The sequence below is a fragment of the Toxorhynchites rutilus genome, chromosome 3 (assembly GCF_029784135.1).
Source record: "Toxorhynchites rutilus septentrionalis strain SRP chromosome 3, ASM2978413v1, whole genome shotgun sequence".
Classification (NCBI taxonomy): domain Eukaryota; kingdom Metazoa; phylum Arthropoda; class Insecta; order Diptera; family Culicidae; genus Toxorhynchites; species Toxorhynchites rutilus.
Window position 1 is genome coordinate 215190241 of NC_073746.1, and position 23308 is coordinate 215213548.

At 39.9% G+C, this 23308-nt stretch overlaps 1 protein-coding gene across 2 annotated transcripts; it reads left to right on the top strand.

Annotated features, from left to right (window-relative positions):
• Positions 1-351: 351 nt before the first annotated feature.
• Positions 352-18453, top strand: LOC129776907 (major facilitator superfamily domain-containing protein 6). 2 transcript variants are annotated; one of them, XM_055782839.1, is made up of 11 exons: positions 352-922; positions 1011-1274; positions 5668-5901; positions 5959-6097; positions 6160-6495; positions 6549-6698; positions 6758-7027; positions 9348-9444; positions 9508-9591; positions 14179-14387; positions 14450-18453. In XM_055782839.1, the coding sequence occupies exons 1-11, from the start codon at positions 780-782 to the stop codon at positions 14669-14671; spliced, it is 2148 nt and encodes a 715-aa protein (XP_055638814.1). In that variant the 5' UTR covers positions 352-779; the 3' UTR covers positions 14672-18453. The 2 variants fall into 2 exon arrangements, with proteins under 2 accessions (XP_055638814.1, XP_055638815.1); XM_055782840.1 differs by having other exon boundaries at positions 5962-6097.
• Positions 18454-23308: the final 4855 nt, after the last annotated feature.

Sequence of the window (23308 nt, forward strand, 5' to 3'; positions counted from 1 at the left end):
TGTTTGGATCTTAATGTTCAAAGATATGAATATATTGGTTTTCTTTTAAAAAAAATAACGGTTCCAATAACGCTTCAGTACTCGCGTACTATTAGGTATCGTAGTTTTAATCAAGCACGAATAGAAACGGCACATATTATGTAGATATATTAGATTTCCTGTACGGATCACCGAAAATGATCCGTTCTGAATTGAAGGCTGAGTATATTAGTTAAGATCGCCAAATAATTTTACCAGTAAACGTTCCAAACTAGGAATAAAATGTCATTCTTGGACCTGACATCATTTATGAACGTTCAAGCACATGCGCAAATGAAACGATATATTTTCGCTTCCAGTATCCTTTTCCAAATACAGTGCTCATTGATCCTTCATCTTTCTTGTGGAGTGAACTTGACTTTTTCGCGAAGCTTGAAGAGCATTGAAAATGCAACAATAGAAGATAAAATTTGATAGGATTATTTACTCCAAGGTGTACCTCTGCGGATTCAATTCACGAAAGCTGTTTCGGTGCCACAATAGTAAAACAAATTACCTCTTAACTTTCTTTCTGCTGTATAAGATTGTGTGCGTATGTTATGTCATTGTAGTGTATGAAATGAAAAACGAATTTTCCACAACGATCGTACTTTGAAAATATTACTATTGCTATAATGAATGTTTGTAGAGCTCATTGTTAGTTGCTGGTGATTCCAAGGTTCTTAACTAACAACGCACCGTCGACTTTTAGACGTCGAGAAGTAGTGAATATCAGTGAATATTGATTGCTCGAACTAAAGATGCAGCCTTTTTCGAATAACGATTATGGGGGGAACGAATATGGCAATTACAATCAAGAACATCAGCAAATTCCAATGCAACCCCAAGGAGTTGCTAGACCTGTTGTTGATCCGGAAGCGATGGGAGAGGTTGATCCCAATCTGTGCGTATCATTGCCTCATAGTGGTGTCAACTTGGTTGAAAATAGAATATTGATTTTATTCTCGTTTTTCATTCCCTGATTTTCTCAGCTACCCTCAAGCAAAGGAGTCTACACATAAAATCAGAGGAAGATCGGATATACTGGAGATGCTTTGTGGATCTGTTGACCAAGAGTTGCTACCAGTGAAAACGTTCTACTTTTTCTTCTACGCTGCTTTCGGTTCACTGTTTCCTCTGATGGGGGTATACTTCAAGCAGATGGGCATGAATCCAGGCCAATGTGGATTACTCATTGGCACGAGACCGTTCGTAGAGTTTCTGTCCGCCCCATTCTGGGGAAGTTACGCTGATCGGTAAGTTGCTCATCTTAAATTTATGATATCAATTCGAACTTTTCTTTAAAGAACATATTTGATTTGACCACATTTGGCAAAGGTATTCGCAAGAAAAATAATCTAATCTTCAAAACCCCTCGTAATAATATATTGTTGTTGAAGTGACACTAATTACAGAGTGTAATATTTATCAAAGTTTGTTGTTTTTGACATTTTGATGAAAAATAAATAAATTCATAAACAAACGTTTATCTAAACACTTGTACTACTAACCTCGAGCCAACCGCGAGTAATCGGTTACATATTACTAACATAGTTGTAAGCAAACATTGTCGAAATATTGAACTCCCGGCCCCGTTAGGCTGACGCCATATGAGCCTTAATAAAATATTTATTTTGGATAAAAAAAAATAAATTTAAGTTGTTGTGTCTTTTGAAGTACAAATCACATGCACCGTGTTTTTTCTTGTTTTCGTCATTCTCGAAGAATGACAAAGGGTTGGTCATAATCATAGCTGTGACATGTGTCCTGATTTTTAACTCCGATTAGATGGAATCCCTAGTTTTGACTTGTTTTTTATTTGACACATATCCGCGATGTCATGAAGTCATGATCAAATTCAAGCCCAAACATGCTCCTGACACTTTACTGTTTAATAAGCTGACACTTGCCGGTTCATTTGTATTCTCAAATTCGTGTGAGCTTGAATGATAATACACTCATTACATTAGATTGGTAGAAAGTCGCCAGGTTCATCCATCAGACTGAATTTTATGTTTTTTATACTTTACTTGCAATTTTAATGTTTTTTCAAAAATTAAAAATTAATTACCTACTTCAGTAATTTGTATTAATAATTATAAACCACCCTTGATATTTACTGAATTTAATACTGAACACATAAGTTTATTTATCTTGTTGAATTTTAATGAGAAAATTATGTCAAGTTTACTTACGTAACAAGCTGCAAACTTTTTAAATTGGTAAGTTTTTTATATGAATGTGAAAAAAGCTAGAGATTGAATTTTTAAAGACATTTCGCTATAGAGGTCCGTGGTATCACTTCATTTTAGAAAAGAGGCCTCTAACCCGATATATGTTGCAATCAGTGTTTCCACATTTCAATCTATACCAGAGGGGTTAAAAATCTTTCTCATCTGTACTTTTTATTCCAAAAATCTGTATCATCGAAAATATTCATTGTAGAGAAAAGTCTATATTGTTAGCATGAAAACAATACGCATTTATTCACTACAAATACTACACTTCAAGTCATTCGTATGTTTGTTGATGCTTATACATAGTTTTTCTGAATCTAAATTGCATACTTTCATTATTAAAATTTTTGAGTTGCCGTCACGAAGTTTAATCAAATGTTTTGATCTCAAAATAGTAAGAAATTTTCCACGCGGAAAAAATCTGTACCAATCTGTACTTTTGAGAAAACATCTATACTCTGTACCGTAAATAATATGAAGAGCATAAACGAGCAGTATCCTCTACGTAGAACGAGATACACACTACAATATGGCTTGGTAGAAACCACCCCGAATGGGTTATTTGAACTGATTGAGAACTAAAGATGACCTACGAATTGAAAACTCATTGTAATTTATGTGAAATTGACGTTAATTTTGTAAAGGAGTTACTCATCTGGTTCTATAGTTATAAAACACTGGAATTTTAGTTTTTTTAATGTTTCGCGCCTGGATACAACAATAAAGTTCAAATGGCCAGTCTTATAAATGAAGATAGTTATTGTATTCTACACTATATACTTCAATTCAATCGACTTCTTACATATCTCTGGAAACTCAGAAAAATGGCGTGGTTCTATAGATATGAAACGTAGTGTATAATGGGACGAACAAGTTCAAGTAAGGCTAATCTTGCTCTACTACTGATAACCAGGATGCGTTATGGACTTTGGTTTCAGGCATCATGATGGCCAATTAATAGAACGCTCTGCGATTTCGGGTCGTTTATGTAGTGTGCATAGTAAAGGGCGTGTCACATCAAATTGCATCACGGACAAATCGCTGTAGAAATTTAATTTTTAGGAATTATATCTTCAGCTTTCGCTTATAATCAGATAATAGTGTATAGATCACGTTGGCCATGCTTCACTGTAAATTTTTCGTAAATTTGGAAAAATGTCGTCTAACGAAAAAGAGCGTCGTGAATTAATCCTGTGCACTCATTTCGAGAATCCGGAGTTGTCACATCGGGACATCGGTAAGATGCTGGGAATCGTCCAATCCAGCATAGTACTAAAACGATACTTCGAGAACCTAACCATCGACCGGAAGGTGAAGAACGGCAAAAATGGATGCTCCGTCAGTGAAAAAGATCACAAGCGCGTAGTTAAGCAGTTTAGACGTGATCCGAGAAGTTCGGTCCGGGATGTCGCCAATAAGCTGAATTTGTCAAGTTCATTCGTCCAGCGGACCAAGCAGCGGGAGGGCCTGCGTACATACAAGGTTCAGAAGGCTCCTAACCGCGACGAAAGGCAAAACATGGTTGGGAAGACGCGAGCCCGGAAGCTGTACACCGAAATGCTGACGAAGCCGCATTACCTGGTAATGGACGACGAAACCTACGTCAAAGCGGACTTTCGTCAGCTGCCGGGCCTGTTGTTCTTCTCCGCAGAGGACGAATTCAGCGTTCCGGAGGAGATTCGCAAGCAGAAACTATCCAAGTTTGCCAAAAAGTACATGGTGTGGCAAGCGATCTGTTCTTGCGGAAAGCGGAGCGCCCCCTTCGTGATAACCGGCACGGTAAACGGGCAGGTTTACCTTAAGGAGTGCCTACAGAAGCGCTTACTACCACTATTGAAGCAGCACGAGGGCCCGACCATCTTCTGACCGGATCTCGCTTCGTGCCATTATTCAAAGAACGTGTTGGAGTGGTACGAAGCCAACGGGGTCACCTTCGTGCCAAAGGAAATGAACCCGCCCAACGCGCCGGAGCTTCGCCCAATAGAGAAATATTGGGCGATTATGAAGCAGGCCCTCCGGAAGAACCCAAAAGTTGTCAAATCGGAGGCGGACTTCAAGAGAAAATGGATTTCTGTTTAAAAAAAACTACAACCTGACGTTGTACAGAACCTTATGGACGGGGTAAAGAGGAAGGTGCGAGCATACGGGCTTGGGATGAATAAAAAGAAAATGCCAAAAGTTGTTTAATAGTTTTTATTTTACTGTATAAAATTTTCAAAAGGATCGGTCTACTGGGCGAATTTCTACAGCGTTTTTTCCGTGATGCAATTTGATGTGACACACCCTTTAGGTGTGCGTGAGATTCGCCCGAAATCTTCGATGATGAAAAATGAAAATCGACCCTCCTCTGAGTAGCTTCGCTTCGACTAGAACTACTTCGGCAATCGCCGTCAACATGTCTTGAATTGACTAGAAATAAATTGGCGTTAAAAGTGAGGATGACTGATGAGCTATTCTAGCAAATGGTTATTCTAATTGACGATGAATACTGCATCTTCATTCAACCTGACTTCAATCCACACTACTTCTCTCCCTGACACGAATCTCGTTACCCGCGTACACAATCTTATTTTAACGTCCATATAAAGTGAAACGAAAACTTGATTTCTGATGCAAAAAAGTAGTTGCACCATCGACAGAATTGTTTACCCATCGTGAACTCAAACCAACGAACTTAGCCAGTTACCATGTATGCTATAAAGGTCCTCGCGCTAGTGTTAGTAAATAGCGCGCAGTTTGGGAGGAATTCTAATCAAAAATTTAGTTCACTTCGAGTTCAGTATCAACGAAATCCACAATTTTTTCAGTGTTTCTGAACACAACACTGCACGCTGTTTTATATGTGTGAGTACTTTTCGTGTACGATACAAACAATCTAGCTCACCTGTAATATATGTCAAACCACGTTGAGCTCCAAAATCGTTACATGCATACATGATACATGAGAATGAAACATATTGAGAAAAGTCACTTCCAAATGCAATGAAGTCCATTTGACGGGGAAGAATGAATTGAGATAGTCGATTCGTAGAAGGAGACAGTGACTAAACGCCCGACTGACTTTCAGTCATGTTGATGGAGAAACTGCGTGAAGAAGCCAAAAGTCATTTTCAATGGAATACGAAGGGGTATTTCTTCATAGTCCGCTGAGTATCCTCAGTTGAATATGACTATGCCGAAACCTGGAAACAAGTCTCATTTCAGAACAGTGTATCAAAAATGGGTTGGGCTTATCCATCTCCTGGAAAACAAAGCAGTTCTTTTTGGTAAACAATACAGATAAATTGGAAAGAGTGATGGGAAGCTACAATAGATACTTTGAATGATTATGCTCTTTCGCTCGTCTTATAAGTTATACCCCAAATATAAAGCTTGATGAGTGGTCTACTACCATTTTAATATATTTCCCCAGATGCAAAAAAGGAAAAATGCTACTGCTTGCTTCGCTGGCGGCTTGGATTATCTTTACTCTACCGCTGGGCTTCATCCAACCGCCAGCTACTAGCTGTATCGAACGGAAGAATGCCACTGATTTTGAGCTTCGCACGCCGGTTGTACCAAGAATCCTTAAGCGCTCTATCGATGAAAATACGCTGGATGAGATCTCGTTTGGAAAGTATACGAAACCAGAAAATCAATTCACCAGGTAACAATATGCTTTATTCGATTTTTGAGTACACGATTATCCATATTTATCTTCCAGTAGAGTTGCACGTTCCGCTCGGCCAATTGCGACCGCTGGTCAGTCCCCATTGTCCGTGAACTATGCTAATAACTTCGACCATAAGCTGCATAACGACCTAGTTTCACCGATATTTTCATCGATTGTTTATCGGACTGCGGTATGGCAAAATGTTGTTCATTTATGATAATGGTTATTTAAAATTATCATAATCTATTACAGGATATCCAAAAGGCATTTTTCCTGCTACTGCTGTTGGTCATCATTGGTGAGTTCTTCAGTGCTCCAGCGATAACATTAGCGGACTCGGCAGTTATTACTTTGCTCGGAGAAGATGCCGATCGATACGGCCACCAACGTATGTTTGGATCATCAGGTTGGGGATTAGCCATGTTTTTCGTGGGTATCGCGCTGGATCATTCTACGGCTTTTCCGGAACACCCGTGTGAGCCTGAGAAACAGGAGAAAAATTATTCCATTTGTTTTGCGACCTTCTCGGTACTGATGGGTGCTGCACTCATATCTGCTACCCAGATTACATTCAAATACGATTATTCGGTAAGCTGTTATAAAGTATAGTTAAATGTTAAATAATACCCCGTTTTCCGCAGGAACCCAAGGAGCCCCAGGTTGAAAAGGTAGCACAGGAACCAACTCGTGAAGAGCAAATGCAGAATCAACTGGCGGAACAATTACAGCTTCCTGCGTTGGCAACGGGCAATGATCCCAGTGCGACACCAGCGCCCCAACTTGGCGCTCAGGTAGGATGTAATACATGCTTGCAACTTTCTAAATTCAACTAATATTGTTTGTTTTACAGACGAAAATATTCGCGCAAACAACTCGCGAGATGCCCGAATGGGTCACGGTGCTGAAGCAATTCAAAAATATTAAATGTGCATCATTTCTCTTCGTGGCATGGTTCATGGGATTCGGTATCGGGCTAATTTTTACGTTCCTCTTCTGGCATCTACAGGATTATGGCGGCTCACCCACGCTCTTCGGTGTGGCATCGGTGATTAATCACATTTCGGAAATATTTGCCTATTTCTTTAGTTTCCGCCTGATCACTCAAATCGGACATGTCAAGGTAAGTGTGAAAAACAGAGGGCCTGTGTACCTACAATAGATATGTTATATGATTCATTTCAATGGCGTTTATTGCCACGAATTTGGTTATATACGAACGCAATTCGATGAGATCAAGCAGCAGGTGCAGAGAGAACTAAGCTCCAGAACAAACAGAGCAAGTGATGTATACGGTTGAGCAATTTATTCACGAATGGGGTACGCGAATCAGCACCAGTGGAGGCCACAGTACAACAAACCCCTGAGCCGGAAGACCCACAGCCAGACCAACAACTAATACGTGATCTAGTCGTCCATTACGACGAGGCGATCCCACAGTTTCGCGACACGGACCCTTTGTCGCGCCACAGGATCCCGAAGCTGCAGCATCCCCTCAGGCTGACAAGTGTAGTAAAGCTAATGAACGTGCACGTTCTTCCGCTGCACTTGGTTGATGCTGAGAACATGGAGGAGCTGCATCTAATAATTTACTGTGCTGCTGTGGCGATCGCTAAAATTTTGGGACACCGTGTGAGGCCTAGAGGCGAATTGCTCCAACATCTCCGTGAAAGGCGTGAGCCTCCATGGCGAAGGAGATCGGAGCAATGGATCCTAACAAGCGCGCCGCAATTGGAAGACGAAATTATGTCGCCAAGTTGGTGTGATCGTGCGGCCTACTGAACTTCGTCAGCTGGGAGCTTACCAGTTGACGGAAAACCTCGACACACTGGTACATCAATTGAGCGTCCTATCAAAATGGCCGAAATTCTACTTTGGCCGGGCCCCGATGGTGTTCAGAACTACTGGCTCAAGAAGCTGACTGGCACATCCAAAGATAGCTGAGTGCTTCAACAAAGTGCTACGTGACCCACACAAACTTCCGAAATTCGTCCCCTTTCTCCTACCGAAAGTCATTGAACCCATCAAAGTACAGACCGATAACGTACCCATCGAGGCTGTACAAGATTTTAAGCAGCATCATAACGGCCAAAGTCTTTGCCCACTTTGAACAACATCACATCATCGCAGAAGAGCGAAAAGGATGCAAGAAAAATACGAATGGCGGCAAAGACCAGGCTATCATCGACGCAGCCATAGTCGGACAAGCGATATATAATTAGCGGAACCTTAGCATGGCCTATATCGACTATCGGAAGGCTTGTGACGTCATACCTGTATGGCTCCTAAAACTGAGGAATCACCCACCGCTCTGTGACACTATGTCGCTACGAGCCCGGAGATAGTATAGCACCAAGTATGTGCCTACAAGGTGTGATGCTTCAATAAAGCATAACGGGTGTTATCGATACAATCGAGAAGCGCCACAAAATACCTCACTCGTTTCTCGTTCGGGTATTGGAGATCTATAAATTAATTCCACCGTCGTAAGGTTCCTGCAGCAATGGAACACGTCTCTACACCTCAGAGATGGGGAAAATGTATTGCAGTCTAGAACGCTGCAGATAAAGAGGGGGATACTCCAAATCGACTCTTACAGCCCACATTGGTTTTGTCTGGCACTGAACCCCCTCAGTAGGACGCTCAAAAGAACGGTCATGGCTATAAGATAAGATATGGCGACGGCGCCCACGAAGAAGTCATCCATACCTTTTACATGAACGATCTAGAGGTCTACGCTGATTCACGTCAGCGTCTAGGTGTAGCTTTCCGGGTTGTCGAAGATATAAGCAGGGACATCTGCATGGAGTTCGGCCTACACTAGTGCCGCTGTGTTCATCTGCTGAATGGACAACTCACCGAATCCGGAGGTTACAAGGTTTATGAAAGCGCGTTGATAAAAGACATGGTTCGTTGCGAATCCTAATAATATCTTGGATTCCAACAGCTCATCGGGATTCGCCACTCCGACATCAAGACGGAGCCGCGAGACTAGTTCTTGAGTCGAGTGAACTGTATCTTAAGGACTTTCCTCAACGCTGGAAACAAGGTACGCGCGAGGTTCCCCTGCTGACCTTCAATTTTTGAGTAGTCAAGTGGAAAAAAAACTGACATAGAAGACCTCGAGAGGAGGATGAGGAAAGCATTCAAAGAGGCTGGAATGCACAATCCTCAATGGGCACTGGGGAGAGGGTATCACTATCACGTAATGAAGGGGGACTTGGAATCGTCAACATGTCCGGACTGTGTGTTCCTGGTTCGGAGGAGGACCAATCAGAAAGTCGAATTTTCGATCACCACAACATCACAATAGAGGCTAGCTGGTGCGTTCTCTTGATGCAAAACTTGATACTTCCTTATGAAATTTCCTCCTGACTTTGCACGCAGTTTTCAAACGACGCACGTATTTGCATATAAGCCAATATTTTTTTTCTTATTTACAGGTGCTCTGCTTGGGATTAGTAGGAAATATTATACGATTCTTGTATATAGCAAACTTGACAAATCCCTGGTGGGTTCTTCCATTCGAATTTATGCAAGGTAAATTGTTAACATATATACTGTACTTCAAGCAAAAGTTTAAATTAAATTTTCAATTTCCAGGAATAACACATGCCGCAGTTTGGGCTGCATGCTGCTCATATATTGCACACAACACTCCACAGCATTTGAGGTCTTCAGCCCAAGGTAATTAATAATGTAATTTTCAAGACATAATGATGAACAACTGCTGATATAAGATTTAGAGTATTTGACGTTGGTTTACCCGGTCGAAAATGTGATTTTGATTTGTCCACTTTTTTGAATGCTCTAGTTCAGCGCACCTGTGTCAAATCAATTATTCAAATGTTTCCCAATATATAAATAAAATTGAGTTACAGTAGTTTCATGTGTTTTTACGGAATCACATGTTTTAAAGTCCAGATGATTATTTGGTACATATTCCTTTGCTAGATTTTTACTCTTACAAATATTGTAAATATCATGCTTTCACACCATTTGTATCAGATTTATATATCCAAATCATGTAATTAATGCATCGAGATGGCCTCAATTCTGATCATGGTTTGTCCACACGCACCCCTTCGGCATGAGATGGGTGAATCGACGGGGTCGGACAATGTGAGCTATGAAATGGTATGACGTTTGCCTATCGTGGCGCAACTTATTTTGCCGGATGCTTTTAACGGGTGTGGATCAATGGATGCATTCCGAAGACGTGGAAGGGGAGCGTCGTGATCCCTTTGCTAAAGCAGAGAAAGGATGGCAGCTGCGAAGAGAATTATCGCCCAATTACAATCACTCAGATGTACGGGGAAATTTCTCGAGCGTATGATGAATAGTCGACTTGTCACGTACCTCGAGGGTCGTCGTTACCTAAGCGCGGAGCAGTTTGCGTTTCGTGCCGGCAAGGGGACCGAGCTTTACCTAGCTACGATGGAACGAATCATTATCGACGTAGTAGAAGACAGGGGCACGTAGACTGTGCAATGCTAGAAGGCCTACGACAAGGTATGGAGGGATCCGATAATCCACACTCTAAGGAAATGGAGGATTCCCGGCAGAATACTCAAATTAGTACAAAGCAAAGATCGAAATCCTCGCTCGGATGCACCATAAATATTCAGTCAATCAATCTAGTTTTCGATGAACCGTGTATTGTTGATATTTTCGTTTCTTCCTTTTCACCGAAAATTCTTTTTCAGAGAGAAAGAGATATGGAAAATCTCTATCTCGGAAGTTCAACGAGAATGCTTTTTCGTCTCTCATTTGGTACTGAAAATATGGAGCGAAAAATCATAGCTAACTTTACCAACGTTAGTCTGTTAGGACAACGTCCAAACGATCTGCATTTGGAGAACGTCTGAATTGTACAAATATTAATCCATCTCATGTTCACTTCACGATGAAACCCAATATTACCGCATATTTTCATGCAATGTTTTCAGCTGTACTGAAGAAGTGAAAAACCATTATCGGCATCAAGGAGTCACTGAAAACGAAACCATTTTCCGGCAATCATAACTCGATTGAGGTTCTCGCGAGAATCGAAGTGAGCGTATAACATTCTCTCGCCTCCTATATTCTCAGCTATTTTTCCCTGTGGGTGAAAACGGATGTTTTTCGTCTCAAATCGGCGAGCATTTCGATCTCTGGTACATAGTTTCCTTGGGAATATACGTTTCCAAGTAGCTTACTGACATACCTGATGTTGCTGCGCTCCACGCTAGGAGCATAGTGCCTTCGTTGGAAGCTTCCATCCTGGGCGATCCGCAGCTCTTACTTTGACCCTTGTCCAGGTCAAATTAGGAGCGATTTCTCTTATCTCGTTTGTGAGGCTCCGTCGCCACAAACCTCTGGGTCTGCCTCTGGTGGCTAATCTCATTTGTCCATGTCTGCATGTCTTCCTCATACTCGCAAAGGTAGCCCTCACCTTCTCGATCCTTGCGCATATGTCGCTGTTGGTCCCGCCGCCTGACGTAATCTGGCTACCAAGATGTTGGAAATTATCGCCCCTTTCCACTGCTTGCCCAGCTACTGTTAATCTGGAAGGCAGCACCGTGTTGACATCCAGAGCTTTTAGATCAGCCGCGGAAGAGCAAGCGGCCCGGTCGTCAAGCTTACTATGCATATCAGAGCGCCGCGTCGATACTAGTGCAATGTCATCAGCAAAAACAAAGTCGTTGAGGTGCTCCATCCTAATAGGCTCCCAAATAAGCCAACGATTCGGTTCACGGTCGATAGTGCCCACCATGATCTCGTCGATGACGATAAGGAATAGTAATGGTGAAAGTAACCAGCCTGGCCTAACACCAGCTGCGAGCCGGATTGGGTCAGACAAGATTCCTTTGCGCAAGATTCTGCACCTAAAGGTCTCGTACCGTGCTGATACTAGATTGACTAGTTCGTCCGGAATTCCTTTGCGTCTCAGGGCGCTCCAGAGGTTATCGTGGTTGAGGTGGTCAAAAGCTTTCTCATAATCGATGAACACCAGTGAAAGGGACTCCTGTAATTCATTGATCTGCTCGATAATGGTGCGCAGCGTAGCAATTTAGTCGTTACATGCTCTACCAGCTCTAAATCCCGTCTGCTGCCATCGGAGCGTCGCATCTACCTTCTCCTTGACCCGGTTGAGGATTATCTTGCACAGGACTTTTAGAACTATCCTTTCTCTTTCTTTGGAACCTTGATAAGGATGCCCTGCATCCAGTCGACCGGAAATCTTGCAGTTTCCCAGACATTTACGAATAAATGATGCAAGATTTCTGCGGATAGCGCGGTGTCAGCTTTGAGCATCGTACTTCTTTGGATTTCGTACTTCTGATTGCTGCTTCTATCTCTCGCAATGACAGTGCCTCTGTGTTGACGCGGAAAAAAACGTCTCATAGGTGGCGGCTCACGTTGGGGTTTTGTTTACTGGTTGCTCGTGGGCACTTGGAGCAGATGCTCGAAGTTCTCGAACCAGCGTTTCAGCTGATCAGTGGGGTCGAAGTACCAAAACCGGATGGTTTTGCTTTCGATTTGCTAGAGTTCGTTAAACTCAACATCTCTCTGTCTTCATGACCGTCAATGATGCGTTGCTGGTTTCCATTATTCCGAAAGCAATTCAGAAGTCCAAACCAAACGATAGAAGACAGTACGTTATTCATCGAGTCAAAGTCTCACTGATCTGAAATTCAATTCAGGTGGAAAAGACGAATAGTCAGAGACGGTGTCCGAACTGTAGAGGACGCCCAGGCTTAAAACGGGTGATCTATGATAATTATAGACTGTCAATAACGAGACCGAATGCTCAAGGAGAATAAGAACGTCGAGTTCTCTGATAAACGGGAATGCCGTTAGCCGTTAGAATTTGAAAAAGAATTTACTTGAGTTAATCCACATGTCAGCATCGGATAATTGAAAGCCAGATTCCTGTTCAGTAAATGCGTTTGATGGTGAATAACTGTTCATGCCCTCGCCAAAGATCCAGCTCAGAAACGTGAGGTTGTAGATGCCTACTGACACGATTACATTGGTACTCGAAGTTCTCTCCATGATCCTCTGGAGCGCGTTGGTATAATACATGTAGAGATCCAAACTGAAGAGAGGATGCAATAGATGACGGGCGGGCAAAGAGAACACCACAGCGGAATACAGCTTTCGGAATTCGATACAGAAAATAATTACAAACGCGATAATACTTTAACAAACTATATTATTGAACATTGAAGAAAAATACACGAACGAACTTGTTTCGTTGAACGCTTGGTTAGGAATGATTTTTCTCTCCCTCCACGAGTGGGGTGATATGTCAAACATGGAAACACCAAGGATGGGCCAAGGTGTGTAAATGGTGAAGAGGTGTTCATTGTATTCGGACAATAGATACCTGCAATCGAGGCGATGCGATCGGTCAGCATATTTATGCATACAATCACTTGCTCAGGATGGTCATAGACCTCGAGCGGTTCTACACGAATACTAGGATTCCACCGCAACAATTACATCACATCCTCTGGAAAACTAGAAACTCGAACGCAACGAAAGAACTGATAATCTGACGAGGAACTATAGCGTTGTAGTCACCAGTCGAGAGCATCGATCGTACCACCGTAATCTACGTACTTAAACCCCTTACGTTTTGGCAGCCGCCGGCGAATACAGGATCACTGGGAGACGATGAGCCATAGAAGGCAGACATTCCATTATTTTTTGAAAGCTAATTAGAAACATAAACTTATCTGGAAAGATGGAGGTGAGAATGCGTGTTCGATGACAGTTGGGTAGACTAAGGTATCTGAGCATTGTATGAAGGGGTCGGATCAAGACGCTAGGTAAGATGAACCTCCACAAATTCCCTGAATATTGAAGATGGCCAGGTTGAGTAGAATGCCGTGTTCTTCACGATCGGATCAATTCCAACACTGAATGAAAAAGGTCGGTTTCCGGCATCCGAAAAAAACACGCAGTCCAGAACCAGCGTAGTTTTGTCCTTTTCTGAGTAAATTGCAGGAAAATTTGTGGAAAATAAATCCAGAACATTGCAGCAAGTTTGCGATTGCGATAGTCATGTAGGCGCTGTTGACTGAGTGCCTACTCGGAGAGCTGCTGTAGGTGTTCTTGTAGAAGGTTCGTACATTTCAGCGCGAGGACTGCTTGTTAAAATTAATCTTTGGGGATTCTGTACTTTTTCTTTGAACATGCAATGTAGTGTGGACTGTCAGAGGTTTCCTTCTGTTGCAAATCAAAGTTATATGTTTATATACAATATATTCAATTGCTAAATTGCAGGTGTACTTCAGGGACTTCATCACGGTCTTGGAAGAGGTTGCGGAGCCGTTATTGGTGGAATATTCGTGAACTATTATGGAACCACAAAAACATTCTGCGGATACGGAATCATTTGCATTCTGGTACTCGCCGGTTTCGTATTCATAAATTTCTACCGAAAAGAGCAAGGTTTCATATCAGAAATACCAGCCACCGAAGATCCTCATCAGGTAAATAGTAATCAATGAGAAGAAAAGAAAGTTATTTATAGTTTCTCATACGTTTTATCAAGGTCGCGGAGGAAACATCTCACTTGGCTCCACATGGCGTTCCAAGCAACCCTATTCCAAGAGCATTATCCAGCACACGTCTCAACGAAATAGGAAATCAAAATGCAGACAACGGATATGGAACCTATCAAACTACTGGTGGAGCCCTCGATGTACCAGGTGGTGCTGCCCGTAATCCTTTTGCGGCTCCTCAAAATAACAGTTACGGTGGCAATCAATATTAAATATGTTTAGTTTAAAACAAAATCGGTAGGCTATGTTATGTTTGGATTGAACGCTAACATAATGTCAAACCCGTGCACAGTGGGCTGGCCATCAAACAAAAAACGAAAATGACGTCAGCTGTTTTTCGTAATATTTTTCCATTCTTGCTATAATATTCAAGTGCTTAAATCTCCCATTTGAGCGCAATATCATCAAAGTTTGTTCGAAAAACTATACAAAACAAATCTTTTTCATTAATTATTGTAAAATTTGAGCATGATAGGCCTGACCCAAAAAAAATCATGAAAAACTGTGATTTTTTGTAGAAAACCAGCTTAAAAGTTTTGTTGCCGCAGTTTGTCGCGGTCGTGACTACATTCAAAATTTAGGTTAAATTAAAAGCTTTCAATTGAACACTATCCGACGTGATTAAAAAGGGAGAAAAGAAGGGTAGAGTAAAAAAATATTTATGAAATTGAAATCATATCAATCCAAACAATAGTCTGTTTGCAGGTTAATTTTACTTCGTGCTCCTTTGCAAACAGAAGTTAAGCAAATTCAGCAGTTCGTTTTAAGAGAAAAAAAACAAAGAACATTCCTGGCAATACCGCATCTCTTCAGTTTCATTTGCAACGTTGTGTGATACCAGTGTCAATATTTCTACGTTTCGTTCAAAATAGATATCAGCTATATTTTGAAAATCAAATTCGTAATTCAACAAATCCAAGAAACAATGAAGTATTGAAAATCACAAGAAGGAATGAAAATAGCAGCGAAAGAGATTTTTCCTGCTGATACGTATAATGATTTCCAAATTTTATTCATAAAAATATTGGAGAAAATACAAATCATGGCATCGTACAAGCATCGTACAATCATCTTCTCACCTCCACAGATCCAATAGTAAACACATATTTTGAAAAGGAGTACTTCCATTGAAGGACCCAATTGTTGAATCAGGAAAAGATGATTATGAATCTGATGACAGTTATGAAGAAGCAGAAGAAGAAGAAGAAGATGTTAGAGGCGAATGAACTGCAAAGTTTAAAGCCTCTTAAAAACAAAGAAAGAAAGAAGAAGAAGATTATTGTTTTGACTAGTTTTTTTTTCATTAACTGTATTGTGTTAATTAATAATCTAAAAAAATCGATTATATTTATAGCCGAATATGTTTTATTTGAGGGGCCATCCATAAACTATGTGATCTTTTATAACGCCCAGTGAGTTTGCTTGTGCTCAAAGGTCATAAAATTATATAGAAAAATGTTTAATGCATAGAAAATGCGTAGAAAAGGGTGGCCATAAAATCCCCAAAAAATGGATAACGTGCTTTATGAACGGCCCCAAATGAAAAATGGATGCCAGATTCGTGTTCAGCATCCAGAAATTATTTGAATACCATTTTTTTCGCAATTTACGACACTTTTTACTTGGTCAGCCTTTGTATGGAGTTGCCCCACTGTGCACTATGTCATGATTCATTAGTTGTTCCCCTATAAGTCTACGTTAGTAAAAATCGTTCTAAAACCTCCAAGAATAGAAAATTACAATGTTATTTCATCTTGTTTTACATTCTCCAAGTAGAATGCTAGACGGAAAGCAAGAATTACCAACAATGAAAAAAAATAATTAACTTAGTGGTAACTCATGAAACATAATAAATCAAAAATGTTTCTCTTTTTAGATGTAAGAATATAAAAAAAAATACTACTATGCATCCGAAGTTATATCATAAATCATTGTTGATTTAGATAACATGCAAGTAAAATAGTAATTGGTAACAGATAGTAGATGTGATTTTTCACTAAATTCTACTTCGTTTAGACAAAAATAATCTTCATCTTATCCCGAGATGTTCATTTTTAATCTGTGACAACTATCAAATGTTCCATAGAGGAACCTCCCCCTTTCCACCGTAAAAAGATATGTACTAGTTATATGAATCTTCAGGCAACTAACCGCCACAATTTTCTACTGGTGTCTGTTTCTGTTGAATTGTTACTATTTTAACTCTTTGTGGTCGTAGGTCTGTTCACAGCCACCATAGTAAGGAATCATACTAATCGTATATTTCATTCAACCATGCATCAGTTTAAATTTTATTTTAACGAATCTTAATGTCACATCATTGAAAATAGATAACGGTACTCTGTATAAACAAACGATTGTTCGCGTGGGAAGATAAGAGGATAGTCACGATGCTGAAGGTTTTGATTCGATATATCGGATCATTTAACCGATATCTTGGACACAAAAACTCAGTAAAAAAGGATAAAACGAGGTGGCAACGTTTATGTTATCAACTATTTATTTGATTTTATTATAAATTTTAATATGGAAAGAATATGATAATTTGTACGAAATCGGATTGGAAAATCGGAAATTAGAACTACGTGTAGAGGATTTACTTAATGGATATCACACGAAGGAGAATTATAAAATATAATGTCTATGTAAAAAGGTTACATCAATATACATTGTTCACAAAAACATCGGTAGATTTTATTTATCTGTCATACGCCTACATGTCACTGCTTTATCAAGGAAAATTAGTTCCGACCAGTATGACACCCATATCGAAATTTTATACGACCACAAAGGGTTGAATCAAAGAAAACGATTGATTGTTAATTGCTGATTGTCTTCTAATTATTAACTTATTATACTTATCTCTATGTCTCTATTAACCTCAGTTGTCATATGCACGCAATTGTTTCAATTCTTTGCACAACGAAAATTATCGCCCACCTAACTTTCGTATTCTGGTTGTGTTTTAACAGATTATAATTTTAGTAATAAGCACTATATGGATTAATATGTCATTGATAGCTTTATATCAGTAAACGCTTTACTATCAAGTAACAAATCGCATATCAGTTATTTCACTAGTAAATTTTAGAAAATGTTGAGACTTTTATATTTAATCGGGAAGTCGCACTATATTTACATATATTTGTAACATTTCCTCATTCAGTATAATGTAAAAAATAGGGAGCAAATAATACGATAAAAACTTTGCTGCTGCTTCAATAATCACGTCCTGTAAAATTAAATGCTGAATACTTGCAACAATGTTCTAAACATAAAAAAAATCATTCCACTTTCTATCAACAGACTTAAATCTCTCCCAAAAAAAATATTACCCATCGTATACCAAAAAATGCTGACCCAATTGCATGTATTGGTGTCATTGTAGGACTAAAATTGACTGACGAAGGAAAGTATTGCTATTGTTTTTATTTTTATTATTGCCATTTGAACCAAGGATAAAATTCTCGACATATATTATACATTGATATTGAATATAAAATGACTGTAGTTTATAATCGATAGAGCAAAAAGTATTGATGTGAAAAACGTAAATGATGGACGATTTTTCGATATCTTCGTGAAACCCCAATGTGTGTAAATGTATTTTTATAATACAGCAGTCCTCAAGTCCTAAATATTTTATTTTTGCAGTATAAACACAATGAAAAAGGTCAAAACATTCAATTGATTGAAGTATCATTCGATTTTCTAAATTAAAAGTTCTATAACACAAATAGAATATTTGACTATTTGATTTTTTTTTTTTTTTGAAAAGTAGATCACAGAACTATGAACACTCCTATTTTCGTTCCACTCTGATTTATTTAACCCATATCGCAAGGTTGTCTAGTATAACCACCAATGAGGAAAATGAATTGTACAGCACCGAAATTAATGTAAAAATATACAAAGAAAAACAAATCGCACTCTAAACCACATTATGTATAAGCGCGGATCGTTATAGTAATACAATAAAACAAAAATGTTACAATCGTCTTCTAATTTCCTATGAGTTTACTTGTAAGGTTTATTTCTCGTATCTTTTCTTAATTATTTTTTTGCGATTCACAGATTCACTAGATTTTCGATAACGGTCTACTAATGCGATGCGAATTCCCCCATATGTTACATGAGGTAACGCAACCTCGAACCCCCTTCCCTCTTCCTTCTCGCGTTACGTAATTTGTACACGACGCCTAAAGCCGGGTTCAGATGGTGCGAGTAAGCATACGAGTCGGTCTAGTCAGTTACTGCAGTGCAGCTACTCACACCGTGTGAACACATCATGCCAGTTAGTGTCATGTGTAATCCGGCGTGCGAGCTACTTCAAAGTTTTTTGAATTTACTCGCACTCGCATCTCTCAAAACGTCAAAAACAGAATTTAGCGTTCGAATCAGGGATGCCAAATGTAAAGAAATGTCTCTATTTTTAAGATATTTGAAAATATGCGGAGATGTTTATAGACTTGAAATATATTGGAAAAACAAATAAAACCCTCATAGTTTCTGAACGAAATCGTTGTTATTTTTTTATGCACGCTTTCTTTTTGAGATAGTTTTCCTGAGAATCTCTAATCTAGAATCATTATCAGGCACAATTTTCATTCAAAATTCATTCACAACTTGCAAAGAAAGCATTGTTCTAAGAAACAGAGTACATATTCGATTTAAAAAAGTACATTTTCATGAACTATTTTAATTTTTGACGCGTATTTATTCCACCTGCAAATCTACTACCATTTTTATTTCATAAATTGGTACACGAAGCTGCCGACAAAGCGAAATAAATAAAATTTAAAAAAATCGTTTAGATTGCCATTTATAGCATCACATACTTCCGGAATTATCTTAGCTATGGATGCTTTCGAGATTCTAAAAAATATCGACAACTATCTGAACGATATTCCAGAAGAAAGGCACATCAATGTCGTTTTTTAATTTCACTCTTACAGGTATAGCATCCCTTATGAGTGTATCTTGGCGTTGTATTTTTGGACCAATGAAATCCAACAGTGTTTCCACTTATTCAGGTGTTTTTCTCAACACTGCTATGTACTCTAGAAGATCATCATCGTAGAGTTCCTTCAATATTTTATTTGTTGCTTCTTTTCCTTGCATCCTGATTCCTGGCCCAAATCCTTTTGTCTTTCTGCTTTTTCGGATAGTACCTTCAGTTCGAAGAAATTCAGCACAAAGTATTTTTACTCACGGTCAGCCTGTATTTCACGATAAAATTTTGCAACTGAATAAAATAAATGCAACTGAAAACCTGAGACGAAAACTGCCAATAGAGAAGTCGATTTTGGATCAATCATTTGTCAAATTCGGACCTGATTGCTGTTTCTGACTATTTGATGGTCATTTGAAAAATCACCTGGTGTCCCTGGAAAGCCAATGCAGTAGTATCTAGTTTCTCGTCATCAGCTCACACTGTGTGAACGGACAAGGCGAGTCAACCAATTATCAAGCGAGTTCACCGGCCCAGTAGCTGCTCACTGTCAAGTTAGCTACTGGCAACGTATAAATGGGCCTTAAGTGTAAGACGAACGAACGAGTGATAAATGAATAGTGCTGCATGGTAAATAGTCCACAAATTAGCAAATGCAAACAAAATTAATCACGGCTAAAATACAATCTAAACTTCAAAATCAAAGGTTGATTTTCTATACTGAATTATTTTTAATGAAATTTGAACGAATAATTATTTGCTAACATTAAGCAACATTAGGTGAATTAACAGAAGTGTTCTACATAGCATACTACATTTTTTACACTTGCTAATAGTTCATTCGGTCTGGAGGAAAATGTCCCCTCCACTGTACGGAAGAGTGAGTGAACTGCCTAAAAGAACTAGTTTACTTGAGTGAACGATTGGCCACTGAACCGTTCATTAAAATGAATCGTTTTGCCCTGGGTCATGCGGATTCAATAAAGTATTTTTTTCAAGTGCATTTTGCTTGAAAAGAAATTACCTGTCAAATGTTTCTCCGATCGAAAAACAAACTGTAGGGAAGAGATGTGGTGTAAATAAAAATAGTGAGCTGGCGACATGAAGAGATATCTGCCAATGCAGTCTTGAATAATCGAGTCAAAGCGTTGTATTTGTACCCACTTTTGTAGACCGTGATAGCAAAATTAATTCCGGAGTGTAAAAATGCATGCGGGTGTAAAACTATTGCCGACTTGAATGTATCTGCAATATCGATTTTCCCAACTTCTTCGTTTCGGAATTTGTATTAGGAAAACACATTCCGGTTTGCAAAAACGTAAGCGAGTGCAAAAGTGCATCTAATTTGCTATGCCGATTTCCCCAGGCTTCATGATTTTGAAGTCTGTGTTAGGGAAACATGTGCACCCGTGGCCGAGTGGTTAGCATCTCACATTATCATGCCGGGTGTTCGGGTTCGATTCCCGTTCTGGCCGGGGGATTTTTCGTCAAAGAAATTTCCTTCGACTTGCACTGTGGTCATGCGTATTCAAGAGCTGGCCCCTCGGAATACATTCAAGGCGTGTTATTTGGCTTAAGAAATCTCAACCTAGTATTAGCACATGACGCTAGTTAGTAAATACGTTGAGACGGCAGAAGTTCCACAGGGAACGTTAACGCCATTCAAGAGAAGAGAAGTTAGGGAAACATTCCTATTTCCAGAAACGCAAGCGAGTACAAAAGTACCCGCTTCTTGCATATATTTTGCAATGCCGATTTCCCCAGGCTCCATGGTTTTGAAGTCTGTCTTAGGGAATCCATCCATTCCAGCGATTATACCTCAATCGTTGCGCAATCATAACTGAGTGGATTTCTGAGCGGCACTCGTTTTTATATCGATTGGTGTGATTTCAATAGTCTGTTTTGAAAGCAATTTTGGGGCTATTGAAACAAGTTTTTGGATCGAAAAGTAACAAGCATATAACACGTAGACATTTTATCTTCCGAATGAAGTGTTTATCATACCATTTCGTTCAGTTGTTTAGGAGCTATTAACGCTCAAAATCTCGTTCTCCGGCGTAACGCTTTCGTTTTCAAAACTTTGAACTTACACCCCAGTATAGAAATGAAAGACGTAGTCCTACCCCTAATATCTTCCCGAGTATTTCGATGGACGGGTAAAACGAGAAAGAACCGTCTGGAGTAAAACATAATGAACGCCGCTATATAAGCAACCACGCAATTTCGAGCGAGCTCATTCGTGACTTGAATGCAGTAGAGCACACAACATACAGCAGCAGCAGAGGAACCAACTCTTTGGACGGTAGCGGAGCACAAATCGGACAGCAGCAGGAGAAGATCCAATTATTTGGACAGCAGCGAAGTCGGGCATCGGACAGCAGCAGCAGAGGAACCAACTATTTGGACGGTAGATGAGCACAAATCGGGCAGCAGCAGGGGAAGATCCAACCTTTTGGACAGCATCAAAGTCGGGCATCGGACAGCAGCAGCAGCGGGGTACATTTTAATCAGCAGAAGAAAAACTGTAACCGGACAGCAAAAATGATGTCTGGATACGACACAAACATTTTCGTGGCTCGGACTTTATTTATTTACGTTTGCGTCCGAAGCAGAATTTTACTCGAGAAAATGGTCAGCGGAATTAAAAAGACTTGAAGACTGTCCGAATACGAGTAAAAATATTCGCGTAAGTTTCCATCATTCCCCCTCGGATGCGTTCTTACAAATTCACTGGGTCGGTTTTCGTGGAGACGACCAACTTATTCCGAACAAGGGTTCCCGCAGCAGCATTTTCATGGAATTCAAGATTATCATCGATCGTAGTTCATTCCAACGATCTGCTTTACCGATTGGTCCTCATCTTGGTTCCCTTCACATTGCTCAATGAGAGGGGTGATTCATTAGCAAACGTGTCAGCGCCAAATTGCCTTCAATGAATTTTATTCTTTAGTCCGTAAAAATACCATCGCTAACTGGCAGCTCAAATGGAACGAAGATGAATTGGGCCGGTTGCTTCACTCAATTATCCCTGAGGTTACCTTTTAACTGTGGTTTAAAAGTCCGAACTTGAGTGGGGACTTTATTCGCACCTGCTCCCGACTCATGTACAATCACTGTTCGTTAGATGCGCTACTCTTTCGTTTCAATCTTGCCAGCAACAATCTCTGCGTTTGTGACCGAGGTTATCATGACATCGAGCATGTTTTTTGGTCGTGCGAGGTGTATCTTGTCACCAGAGAAACTCCCTTCAGGCCTCCCTCCCTTAAGGAGGAAGTTAGCCTAATGTACCGGTAAGAGATGTGTTGGCTCGGTTAGACATTGATTACATGTCCCAAATATATGTTTTCCTGAAAGCTATCGATCTTCGTGTGTGATTGTGCCTATATCCTCATACCCTCTTTTTCTTCCTTTGTGAGTATTTTTGACGTAGGACTACGTCTAACCGGAAGATATAGGGGGTGAAATGGAAATCTAGGCACTGAACAAGTAAGAAAAAATGCAAGATTTGGAACGCTTATAACACGAGCATTTCTCAATAGATCGCAAAGGTTTTTGCATCAATTGATAAGAAATATATCTGCGCATCTATCATAACGAATAACAGTTCATTTTTCTTGAGATAAATAATTGAATAATTGTGAAATATCAAGCATTGTCAAAATGCACTATGTGCCCATTTTTGATTGGTCCATTTTGTGCTCCTCAAATCGTACCGACCAAAACGGGCAACCAGAGCAGCAGCGAAATAGAATGAAGCACGATTGGAAAGGAAAAAGAAAAAAATGAACGAAACATTGGTCTCAGTCTCACACATGCGTAATTCTCGAGCCAGCCAGTCAGCTTAAAAATCCCCGCTCCGCTGCCGTAACGATCACATTCTTTGTGTGGACACCGACTG

Bases quoted from the DNA above. Each gene is read 5' to 3' on its own strand.
- LOC129776907 (XM_055782839.1), top strand. From the start codon at position 780: ATGCAGCCTTTTTCGAATAACGATTATGGGGGGAACGAATATGGCAAT. The intron at 6,098-6,159 runs GTATGGCAAAAT...AATCTATTACAG, and splicing joins CGATTGTTTATCGGACTGCG to GATATCCAAAAGGCATTTTT. The intron at 9,445-9,507 runs GTAAATTGTTAA...TTCAATTTCCAG, and splicing joins TCCATTCGAATTTATGCAAG to GAATAACACATGCCGCAGTT.